The sequence below is a fragment of the Crinia signifera genome, chromosome 11, assembly GCF_055691185.1.
Source record: "Crinia signifera chromosome 11, ASM5569118v1, whole genome shotgun sequence".
Taxonomy (NCBI): domain Eukaryota; kingdom Metazoa; phylum Chordata; class Amphibia; order Anura; family Myobatrachidae; genus Crinia; species Crinia signifera.
The window spans coordinates 54,286,761-54,299,419 of NC_139227.1; the positions used below are offsets into that span (position 1 = coordinate 54,286,761).

At 49.7% G+C, this 12,659-nt stretch overlaps 1 protein-coding gene across 5 annotated transcripts in view; it reads right to left on the reverse strand.

Moving 5' to 3' along the window:
• Positions 1–12,659, reverse strand: part of HYDIN (HYDIN axonemal central pair apparatus protein) — a 464,418-nt gene that overhangs the window by 383,450 nt on the left and 68,309 nt on the right. For all 5 annotated transcript variants that reach the window (XM_083165003.1, XM_083165004.1, XM_083165002.1 and 2 more), the window contains exons 12-14: positions 5,743–5,966; positions 5,165–5,232; positions 4,122–4,354 (exon numbers count right to left, since the gene is read on the reverse strand). In XM_083165003.1, coding sequence (XP_083021129.1) covers positions 4,122–4,354; positions 5,165–5,232; positions 5,743–5,966 — 525 coding nt within the window. The remainder of the gene's footprint in view (positions 1–4,121; positions 4,355–5,164; positions 5,233–5,742; positions 5,967–12,659) is intronic.

Below are 12,659 nucleotides of genomic sequence, written 5' to 3' on the forward strand. Positions count from 1 at the left end.
CCTATGGAAATATTGATCTGTTGGTACTGCTGAATGCGCAAAACATTTGTCTATTTCTTTCCTTTTTCCATTTATCTCTCCTTATCACCCTTGGATTTATATCTTGTTAAAGCTTAATACATCTGCCCCATAAGGAGGTGGGAACTCCTGTGCTGTGCACTTGCACTAAACGTCAATGGGAGCCTTCAGCCGCCTCATCCATCACTGAGCCGGGGTGGGCTCAGCAAGGCTCCTTCCACTTCAGCCCAGAGTGCTTGCCCACTCTGTTGGAGCACACCTGGGTTAGTTCCCTGCTTCGGTTCAGGGGTTACAACAAATGTTGACCAGAAAACCGTCTAAATGCCCAGCATTGCTTAGACTCAGACTTGCTTAGACTTAGATCAGGTAGATGCAAGCTCTAACCCTCCTGACATTGACCCTCCCACAGATCTTCAGGACCCCCCTCCTCCTGACATTGATGTGGAGACCCTGGTTAAAGTTAGGGAAACTTTCGACATGGAAGAGGATGAGGTCCCTGTGCCTAAGGGCCCTGTTTTTAAACATAAAAAGAAAGTTTCCTCCTTATTCCCTAGATCTGATCAACTGGAGGAAATGTTGGAGAAAGTCTGGACTACTCCCAATCGTAAATTCAACTTCCCAAAAGATTTCCCAGTCTTTATCCCCTCCCCCCGGGGGACAGGGTTAAATGGGAAAATCCACCTCCAGTGGATGCCCATTGACGGGCTTCTACCTTGCCCACCCCTAACACTCCTTCTTTAAAGGAAACCACCGACAGGAAGCTTGAAAATTTCCTAAAGGTCTTTTATGCATACGCAAGTGCTGTCACTAGACCAGCCTTGTCCTCATTATGGGTCGCTACGGCGCTTGTGGAATGGGTGGACTCTCTTGTCAAAGGCTTATCCGATGGTACTCCCCGGGAGGAACTGCTACCTTTAGCAGGCCAGGTCCAATAGGCCACATCTTATTTGGGAGAGGCTGCCCTAGATGCGGGAGTTCTTGCTTCTAAAGTTTCGGCTTCCGCCATTGTCAGCAAAATGGGCTTTATGGCTTTGTTCTTGGCGGGCGGATGCAGACTCCAAAAGGACTTTGGAGGCTCTGCCCTTTACTGGGACAATCCTCTTTGGTCCAGAACTGGACAAAATAGTGGCTACAGTAGAGGCTTCTAAGACGGTGTTCCTGCCATCTACAGTGGCCCCTCGACCTCATACTGCTTCTTTTTGGTCCTTTCGACCACAGGGTAGGGCACGAGATCAGCCATTCCCCAGATCACAGCCTCAGCCTTCCAGACCGCCTAAACAGCGAAGATGACAGAATTGGTTTACCCGTCGTCCAGAGCCCTAGAAGTCAGACAAGCCCTCTGTCTGACGGGGCAGACTCCGGGACCCCAGCATGGGAGGTCGTCTGCTGAGATTTTCTGCTCTCACATTTCGCCATCGATCCCCCCACTCAATTATTTTCCATCAGTTTAACAAGGGACCCCGTCAAAGCAGGGGCCCTCAGAGACTCCGTTCAGTCCCTCCTTCAATCCAAGGACATTGTACAGGTTCCCCCATCGCAACGTGGTCTGGGATTCTATGCCAGCCTGTTCCTGGTTCAGAAGCCCAGTGGGGCTTATCGTTCGATACTCAACCTCAAATCCCTCAATTGGTTCCTCCGTGTTCCGAAATTTTGGATGGAACCCTTACGTTATATCATACTGGCCTTTAAAACGGGGGGACATCCAGGATGCCTAACTTCATGTCCCCATTCGTCCAAATCATCAGTGGTTCTTGCGCTTTGCTCGGCGAGCACTTTCAGTTTTGTGCACTGCCTTTTGGTTTCTCGACTGCACCTCATGTATTCACGAAGATCATGGCAGTCATGGCAGGACATCTGACAGGGGGTCAGAATTCTCCCTTATTTAGACGACCTTCTTCTACTAGCTCAATCTCCGGAGGAACTCCGAGATCACATCCAGAGAACAGTGGCTCTTCTACAAAGGCACGGTTGGATTATTAGTTGGTCAAAATCTGCTATCCTTCCATTTCAGCGGATGGTCCATCTAGGAGCCCTCTTGGATTCCAAACTTCAGAATGTTTTCCTGCCAGAGGACAGGCTCCAGACTCTCCAGTGCAGAATTCGGGAGTTTCTCAAACACAAGAAGGTCTCCATTCATGAATGCATGCAAGTCTTGGGCTCGATGGTTTTCACCTTCGAGACAGTGGAATATGCCCAGTTCCACTCCCATCCACTGCAGCGGGAACTTCTGGCCCAGTGGAATGTGTCACACGGTCACATCAGGGCGCAGAAGATTGTCCTCTCTCAGGAGGTTCATCTGTCCATTACTTGGTCGCTCCTCTCCCGGAACCTACAGGCAGGTCGCCCCTTTTGGATCTAGGACTGGGTGCTGACGACAGATGCCAGTCTGCGTGGATGGGCTGCAGTCACCTGTCAGAGATGTTTCCAGGGTTTGTGGACTGCGAGAGAGAGCCATCTCTCCATCAATTACCTGGAATAGCAGGGTGAGAGCACTGGGGGGGCTGATGTGTGTGTTTGAGGGGGGGAGGGGGGGGGTTGGATATGATTGGCCTCTGGCATTCACAGCCCCGCCAGAGGAGTCCACCGCGGCCTCCAGCAGGATCCCCTGGTCGCGTTACCCGGCTGCGACACACGGGCATCAGCTCAGCCCCCGGCAATGAGGGAAGAGGAGTCCCTTGGCTGCACCAGCAGGACCCCCCGGCCGCGGCACACACGTTCTTCCAGCCTGCAGGCCCCCACCAGTCTGCAGGAGCCGGTCTTCCCCAACCCGAGGCTTCAGTACCAGGCAAATGGTGGCGGCGGCCCCCAAGATAACACTATCAGGGGCAGCCCAAAGAGCCAATCTCTGGCTCCCGGCCTCACAGAGTCTCCCTCCCTGGCTTCACTGACTCTGCCCCCCCCCCCTTACCACCACCCACGCTGGCCTGCCGAGCCCCTCCACTGCTGTCCTGTGAGCAATGTAAAGATGACGCCGCTGATGGCTGCCTAGGATCTGTGCCGCTAGCCAAATATGTAACCCGTGTCACGCCTGTCGTATCCCATATCTGTACTGTCTACCTATCTGGCTGATGTGTTTGTTTGGGGGGCTGGTAGCACTGGGGGGGGGGGGGGGGGCTGGATATGAGGGGTCTAATTCAGAAGCAGGGTGGGAGCACTGGGGGGGGGGGGTCTGCTGTGTTTTGTTTTGGGGGGCTGGATATGACTGTCCTCCGCATGTGAGGTCACCTGTATCAGTAGCAGGGTGAAAGCACTGGGGGGGGGGGGGCTGATGTGTGTGTTTGGGGGGGCTGGATGTGATTTTCCTCCGCATGTGAGATTCCCTGTATCAGTAGCAGGGTGAGAGCACTGGCGTGACAGGAGAAAGATATAATGGACTTAATGATACACGTTTGTGGAGACAGGTAGGCGAGAAAGCAGTTGTCTCTTTCAATATACAGTGCGGATGTGAAGCATGGCCTGATCTCTATGGGCGCTGCGGTGTCACCGCATGTTCTCCATGGGCACTGCTGCTGTGTGACCACATGTTCTCCATGGGCACTGCTGCTGTGTGACTGCATGTTCTCCATGGGCACTGCTGCTGTGTGACCGCATGTTCTCTATGGGTGCTGCTGCTGTGTGACCACATGTTCTCTATGGGTGCTGCTGCTGTGTAGTAGTACGTTTATTTATAAGGCGCCGCAAAGTGTCCGCAGCGCCGTACATAGATAACAAAAAAACAAATTACAAGGTAACGTACAGGGTGTGTTGAAAAATACAGTATATATAGAGGTATAGCTGGTAGAACTAAAAACAGCATCAGTTCAGAAGTAGGTGTCAAAATTGTCGAGGAAACTGAAGATGAAGTAGAGGAAGGGAAGAACAGGACAGGAGCACAGGTGAGGTAAAGAGGTAGGGTGAGTACGTGAGGAAGGAGGACCCTACTCATAAGAGTTAACATACTAAAAATAGGTGGGTGGCCGAACGAAAAACAATAGGATAAGTAGGAACGGAGGGGAACGGAGGCAGGATGTGACCGCATGTTCTCCATGGGCACTGCTGTGGGGCCACCTCCCCCCCAGTGTCAGAGCATACATTATATATGCTGATGTCACTATAGTGGGTACCTCTATGTCTAGAAGGCCCTGGGAGCGGATGGTGCCTCTGGAAGGAGTAATAGAAAATTCCTGAGGTCTAGGCCCTCCTTGGTGTCTCCTCCAAGATGATGTCCCATCGCCCATGAGGACACTGTGACTGGTGAGGCTTGGTGCTCCACTCCCATCTCCTGGGACTTGCAGACTGAAGCTCATAGGAACCAGAGATGTATTATTCAGGGAACATTGCAGAGTGCGAGCAAAGCCTGCAATAGAAATGTGATCTAAGGTCAGTAACAGAGACCACCCGGCAAACGCTCAACGACCGCCTGGCAAACGCTCAATGACTGCCCAGGAAAAAGCACAGAGACCGCCAGGCAAACGCACAGAGACCGCCACGGCTAGTGCACAGAGACAGCCCCCGGCTAGTGCACAGAGACAGCCCCCGGCTAGTGCACAGAGACAGCCCCCGGCTAGTGCACAGAGACAGCCCCCGGCTAGTGCACAGAGACAGCCCCCGGCTAGTGCACAGAGACAGCCCCCGGCTAGTGCACAGAGACAGCCCCCGGCTAGTGCACAGAGACAGCCCCCGGCTAGTGCACAGAGACTGCCTGGCTGTCACCCCAGCCGAGATGGCCCGACTGTCACCCCAGCCGAGACCACCCGGCTGTCTACTCTGCCTAGCTAAGCAATAAATAAAGTATAAGTCCCTGTGAGATCTGTAGACAATGTAACAAAGGTACAAATGGGGGTGGGGTGAGGACAGTCGCACAGGAAAATAAGTAAGATTATACATAGGTGACCCTCATAAATAATGTACCTCAAATAGTATCATATAGAGCAGGAGAGGGTGTGCTATCACTGGACACAAATTGACATAAAAAAACACAAGAAAGGAAATGATGTCACTGTGTGATGCACATGGAGAACGATTTTATTAAAATGTAACTTCGCTACTTTTAGATGTATTCATTAAAAGTTACATTTTAATAAAATCGTTCTCCATGTGCATCACACAGTGACATACTTTCCTTTCTTGTGTTTTTTAATGTAACAAAGGTATTTAACATACTTACCATAAGAGACATCACCGAAATTGAGGGTGGACACGTTGAAGTGAAAGGTGGGTCCCATGATACAGCCACTGAAAGAGAGCACAAACACTGCTTCATCAGGGCACCATAACCGGCATTACACATACAGAGCACTATAACCGGCACTACACACACAGGGCACTATAACCGGCGCAATACACACAGGGCACTATGACTGGCGCTACACACAAGGTACTATAACACGCGCTACATGTACAGGACACTATAACCAGATGTACACACACACAGGGCACTATAACCGGTGCTACACGTACAGGGCACTATAACCAGATGTACACACACAGGGCACTATAACTGTCTGTACACAAACAGGGCACTATAACTGGAGCTACAGACTGGGCACTGTGGCGCCTCATTCCCTGACTAATAAGGAGGTAGTCACTGTGGCCCCTCATTAAGGTTACATCAGGGGACCTCATTACCTGACTGTTAAAGTGACATCATCAGGGGACCCTCATTACCTGACTGTTAAGGTGACATCATCAGAGGGCCCTCATTACCTGACTGTTAAGGTGACATCATCAGGGGGCACTTATTACCTGACTGTTAAGGTGACATCATCAGGGGCCCCATCCACACTGAAGCGGAAGTCCTCTCTAAACTCTCCCAGAATGCGGCAGCTGAGTACGATCTGGATGGCCTGGTGTCCATCAGGCAGAATGATCCCCTCACTGGGAGTGAATGTGAAACAAGAAGCCACCGCGGAGGAGTGAGGTGTGAGGCTGAAGATCCCATCAATGGCTCCTTGGTTTGTCAGGATGACCTTGTACGAAAGAGAGGTCAGTAAGGCTAGGGTAACATTTACTGGTGTAAGTGCAGGGAGGTGATGTCCACAATATCAGGCTAAATGTAATAGTCTGCAGACATTCGCTAGATCGCAGACTATTACATATATCCCATACACTTTTTTATGGGAACTGTCTCCCATCGCAAAAAGCACAGATACTGGGTCATGCTGAGTACAGGGTAACCTGGGGATAACAGGGTGATACCCACCTTACAGCTGTGAGTACAGGGTAACCTGAGGATAATGGGGCGATACCCACCTCATAGATGTGAGGGCAGGGTAACCTAGGGATAACAGCGTGATACCCACCTCGAAATGGAGAGTACAGGGTAACCTAGGGATAACAGGGTGATACTCACCTCAAAGCTGTGAGTATAGGGTAACTTGGGGATAACGGGGCGATACCCACCTCACAGGTGAGTACAGGGGAACCTACGGATAACAAAGCAATAACCACCTCACAGCTGTTAGTGCAGGGTAACCTGGGAATAACAGGGCGATACCCACCTGATAGCGGTGAGTACAGGGTAACTTGGTGATAACACCACGATTTCCACCTCAAAGCTGTGAGTGTAGGGTAACTTGGGTATAACAAAGCGATGCCCACCTCATAGCTGTGAGTGCAGGGTAACCTGGGGATAACAGGGCAATACCCACCTCATAGCAGTGAGTACAAAGTAACCTGGGGGTAACTGGGCGCTACCCACCTGATAGCGGTGAGCACAGGGTAACCTGGTGATAATGCTGCGATACCCACCTCATAGCTGTAAGTGCAGAGTAACCTGAGGATTACGGGGCGATACCCACCTCATAGCTGTGAGTGCAGGGTAACCTGGTGATAACAGGGCGATACCCAGCTATTAGCGGTGAGTACATGTTAACCTGGGGATAATGACGAGATACCCACCTCAAAGCTGTGAGTGCAGGTTAACTTACGAAAAGCGGGGCAATTTCAACCTCATAGCTGTGAGTGCAGGGTAACCTGGGGATAACGACATGATACCCACCTCACAGCTGTGAGTACAGGGTAACCTGGGGATAATGACATGATACCCACCTCACAGCTGTGAGTACAGGGTAACATGGGGACAATAGGGTGATACCCACCTCATAGCGGTGATTACAGGACAACCTGGAGATACCGGGGCGATACCCACCTCATATCGGTGAGTACAGGGTAACCTGGGAATGATGGGGCGATATCCACCTCATAGCTGTGAGTGCAGGGTAACCTGGGGATAATGGGGCGATACCCATCTGAAAGCGGTGAGTACAGGGTAACCTGGGGATAACGGGGTGATACCCACCTCACAGCTGTGAGTACAGGGTAACCTGGGGATAACGGGGCAACACCCAATTCATAGCTGTGAGTACAGGGTAACCTAGGGATAACGGGGTGATACCCACCTCACAGCTGTGAGTGCAGGGTAACCTGGGGATAACAACACAATACCCACCTCACAGCTGTGAGTACAGGGTAACCTGGGGTTAACTGGGGGATACCCACCTTATAGCTGTGAGTACAGGGTAACCTGAGGATAACGGGGCAATACCCACCTCATAGCTGTGAGTGCAGGGTAACCTGGGGTTAACAGGGTGATACCCAACTCATAGCAGTGAGTACGGGGTAACCTGGGGATAACAACATGATACCCACCTCACAGCTGTGAGTACAGGGTAACCTGGGGATAACGACATGATACCCACCTCACAGCTGTGAGTACAGGGTAACCTATAGGGTGATACCCACCTCATAGCGGTGATTACAGGGCAACCTGGAGATACCGGGCGATACCCACCTCATATCGGTGAGTACAGGGTAACCTGATAATAACTGGGTGATACCCACCTCATGCCTGTGAGTGCAGGGTAACCTGGGGATGATGGGGCGATATCCACCTTATAGCTGTGAGTGCAGGGTAACCTGGGGATAACAGGGCGATACCCATCTGAAAGCGGTGAGTACAGGGTAACCTGGGGATAACAGGGTGATACCCACCTCACAGCTGTGAGTACAGGGTAACCTGGGGATAGCGGGGCGATACCCATCTCACAGCTGTGAGTACAGGGTAAGCTGGGGATAACGGGGTGATACCCACCTCACAGCTGTGAGTACAGGGTAACCTGGGGATAACGGAGCAACACCCACCTCATAGCTGTGAGTACAGGGTAACCTAGGGATAATGGGGTGATACCCACCTCACAGCGGTGAGTACAGGGTAACCTGGGGATAACGACACAATACCCACCTCACAGCTATGAGTGCAGGGAAACCTGGGGATAACGGGGTGATCCCCACCTCAAAATTGTGGGTACAGGGTAACCTGGGGATAACTGGGGGATACCCACCTCATAGCTATGAGTACAGGGTAACCTGAAGATAACGGGGCGATACCCACCTCATAGCTGTGAGTACATGGTAACCTGGGGATAATGACGAGATACCCACCTCAAAGCTGTGAGTGCAGGGTAACCTGGGAATAGCGCGGCAATTCCAATCTAATACCTGTGAGTGCAGGGTAACCTGGGGATAACGAGAATATACCCACCTCATTGCGGTGAGTACAGGGTAACCTGGGGATAACGATGCTATACCAACCTCACAGCTGTAAGTACAGGGGAACTTGGGGATAACGGGGCGATACCCACCTCATACCTGTGAGTGCAGGGTAACCTGGGGATAACGAGAATATACCCACCTCATAGCGGTAAGTACAGGGTAACCTGGGGATAATTACGCTATACCAACCTCACAGCTGTAAGTACAGGGGAACTTGGTGATAACGGGGCGATACCCACCTCATACCTGTGAGTGCAGGGTAACCTGGGGATACCGGGGCGATAACCACCTCATATCGGTGAGTACAGGGTAACCTGGGAATAACTGGGCGATACCCACCTCATGCCTGTGAGTGCAGGGTAACCTAGGGATGATGGGGTGATATCCACCTCATAGCTGTGAGTGCAGGGTAACCTGTGGATAACGGGGCGATACCCATCTGAAAGCGGTGAGTACAGGGTAACCTGGGGATAACGGGGCGATACCCACCTTACAGCTGTGAGTACAGGGTAAGCTGGGGATAACGGGGTGATACCCACCTCACAGCTGTGAGCCCCGCGAGGAGATGCAGAATACATGTTAAGTCATCCGCGTTCCCTCGCGGGGCTCGCTGCGCTCTCCACACTATCTAAAATCAAACTCCACGTCGATGGGCTAGCCACGCTTCAGGTTGGCATTGATAGTGGGGGTGGCGTTCACAATGGGGGTGCATTTAACATTGTAAGCACCCATCTGGGTGCTTGTACAATTAAAAATCGCATCGCATGCCACTATATTGTATGCGATGCGATGAGATGTATAAGATGCTGTAAGATCAAAATCGAAAAGGGCGCCGTGCAGTGGCAAACGCAGGATTTTCAGAAGGGGGTTTCCAGAGGGGCGGAGCAAAGCACGGAGATGGACACTTAGGTGACCCAGTATATGCCGGGTCAGTTAAAGTATTATAGATAGACCAAATGTATATAAATAAAAAAAAAATATATATATATACATATACATATACACACACACACACACACACACACACACACACACACACATACATACATACATACATATTTTTATACAAACAGGGGCGTCAACAGCCGTGTAGACCCCTGGGCATAGCAATGTATTGGGGCACCTACCGATCCTCCAGCGGTAGGGGTGGGGGAAGCTTTGATGTGCCCCGGGTGGTAGGGGGTATTATATCAACCACTCAGCATGTAGGGCCTGGATCAGTAATTTCCACTAATTTCCTCTTTACTGCACAGATGGTGGGAGAAGGGGGCATTGGACTGAATGAAGGGGCCCTGATACATAACTTCCAGGGTGGTAGAGGATGTTTATTATGCAGAGGAGGGGTGTATAGTGGAGTGGGCTTATTATTCATACTTTTCTGGTGGGAGGACAGCTTGCTTGACTGCAGATATCTCCAGTTCCCAGAAATAGATTTCTTAGATTTTAATGGAACTAAAAACTAGAGAATCCCACCTACCAAATGGTATTGGGAACTAGGGGATCAGAGTTCAGGAGGCAGAGCAAATCTGCCAACGAGTATATAAAACTACATACCAGGTGTGTGGAGCTGGAGCAGTAACCAGCTGCTGGAAGGCTGATATCTCTGGATCTGGGCACAGTAGAGACAAGCTACTCATGTCCATCAAAGAGGGACAGTCCCAGCTTTTGGAATATGTCATCAGAAAAACTCTAAGTCAGACAGGACCAGAAATATCTGACTGGGAAGAGCAATTAACATGCTTGGATAGGGACCACTGCTTTAAAGTTAGATATCTCCGGTTCCCAAGGGCCGATTTTTAAAATTCTTGTACCCATGGAAAGAGGGGACCCTCAGCTTTCAGCCTAGGGCCCTTAGACTCCTGGGGGGGTTTCTGGGTACTCAGAAACCCCCCCTGCGTGCGCTACTGCCGTGCTAGGAAACAAGTACCCGGGGCGATACCCACCTCACAGCTGTAAGTACAAGGTAAGCTGGGGATAACGGGGATATACCTATCTCCTAGCGGTGCGTACAGGGTAACCTGGGGATAACGGGGTGATACCCACAACACAGATGTGAGTACAGGGTAAACAAGTAAATAACCAGCGCTGGCTTTGTTTCTCAAATGATTCATAAAATGACGGTTTCTTTCAAATTATAAATTTAATATAATTAAAAACATACATATACAAGAAAACACATAAAAAGAGTGAAAATAAAATGTGGTGAATACCCTTTAAGACATATATGGACTGCTATATCCTGGATAAATATATCCGCTGGAGGGGATGTCTCTATTATGGAGCAGCAATGTATAACCAGGTAGCTGATTCAAGATGCATGATGCAATGGTAATTAAAATTTCTGGTGTCTTTTCCGTTAAACCTGGGCGGAGATGAAGTGATTGCTGCAGGTCCATTCCGTATAATATGTGGAATATTGGATGACCAGGTAGAGAAAGTGAGTCCCCTGTCCAGTGGAACTTGCCAAAAGTTTTGTAATCCTCAGGAGTGTAATAGTGTCAAGGGTATATTCAGTGCCAGATTAAAGGTGCACATACATGGTACAATTATTGTATACAATATCGCATTGCATCTCATCACATTGCACAGTTTTGGCAATGCAATGAGATGAGATCTAGTACAAAAAGTATGTGCTGCGCATACTTTATTGTACTAGATCTCATCTCATCTCATTGCATTGCAAAACCTGTGCGATGCATAGAGATGAGATGCGATATTGTATACAATAATTGTACCGTGTATGGGCACCTTAAAGGTGGCCATACACGTCCCGATGCGGGCTGTGCGATGTGTGCTTTGAGGTGCGTGCTCCCGCGGCACCTCATCGCACAGTACAAAAAGTGTGCTGCACATACTTTTTGTACTTAGTTTTCATCACATTGCATCGCATTACATACATAACGCATGCACAAGGCATGCAATGCGATGTGATGGATGCTAGTTAAGCAGAGAACGCACGCCCGCATCGGAACGTGTATGGGCGGCATAAGCTCTAAATGGGCCTGGAGCTGAAAATTATTAAGGGCCTATTGTGCGCAATAATAGGGGTTGTGGCCAGCACCTAATAATGTGGGGGGCATGACCAGTGTTTAGGTGGTCTGCTCATGGGTATGTCTATTTGTGTAAATACTTTCAAGTAATTATATATGCCTGGAAAAAGCAGGGGGCTGACATACTGTAGGAAAATTGCAGGAAGATATATTGGTAGACAACATTGCAGCACCTTTTATGTGGTCACCTAAGTTTACCACACCATATACCCCTTATACAAATCATGCAACACAATAGTAACCCCCTTATACTGTACTTGCCTCTTACCGATTATGCCACATGGAATGAGACAAAATTCACACTATGGCACACGGATTAGGTCAAAATTCACATGATGTCACACAGATTAAGGCAAAATTCACATTTTGCCACATGGATTGAGCCAAATTACACACTATACCAAACAGATTGAGCAATAATGCACAATATGCTTCATAAACAGGGCATTGCGCGCATTAAAAATTTACACCATAATGCCCATTATATGTTAAACCACACACCATAATGACCATTACATATTATGCCAAGCACCATAATGCATATTCAAAATTATGCTACATAAGTGCTACTTACCTATATGCTCATTGCCAGGGGTTCCATGCTCATTGCCATGTGGGATTGCATGCTCATTGCCAAGGGAGAATACATGCTTGTGGTAACTGGGGGACAGCCTCCGCAGGGCAGAAATGACAGCCATTGACAGCCCGACAGAGAGCAGGGGGCTGCCCGTCTGTATTCAGAGCAATGCAGGTCCCTGCTATTTGATAGAACACCCCCTTCACACCAGAAAATGCAGGGATTTACCCGGGCTGGTCCCTTTTACACCAGCCTAGTACCTGCATTTTGTGGTGTGAGGAGGAGAGAAAACTACCCCCCCCCCCTCCCCCCCTCTTAAACAACCAGCTATATCTTCGCAACTAACTGACCCATTTACATGTTGGCTTCAAATGATTTTCAAATGATTTTGGTGCTGTGAAACTGGGCCTTTTGGTTCCAGAGAAATATGTCCTCAAACAACATGAACAGCGGTGGCGGTTTTTACCTATGGGCTGCTGGTA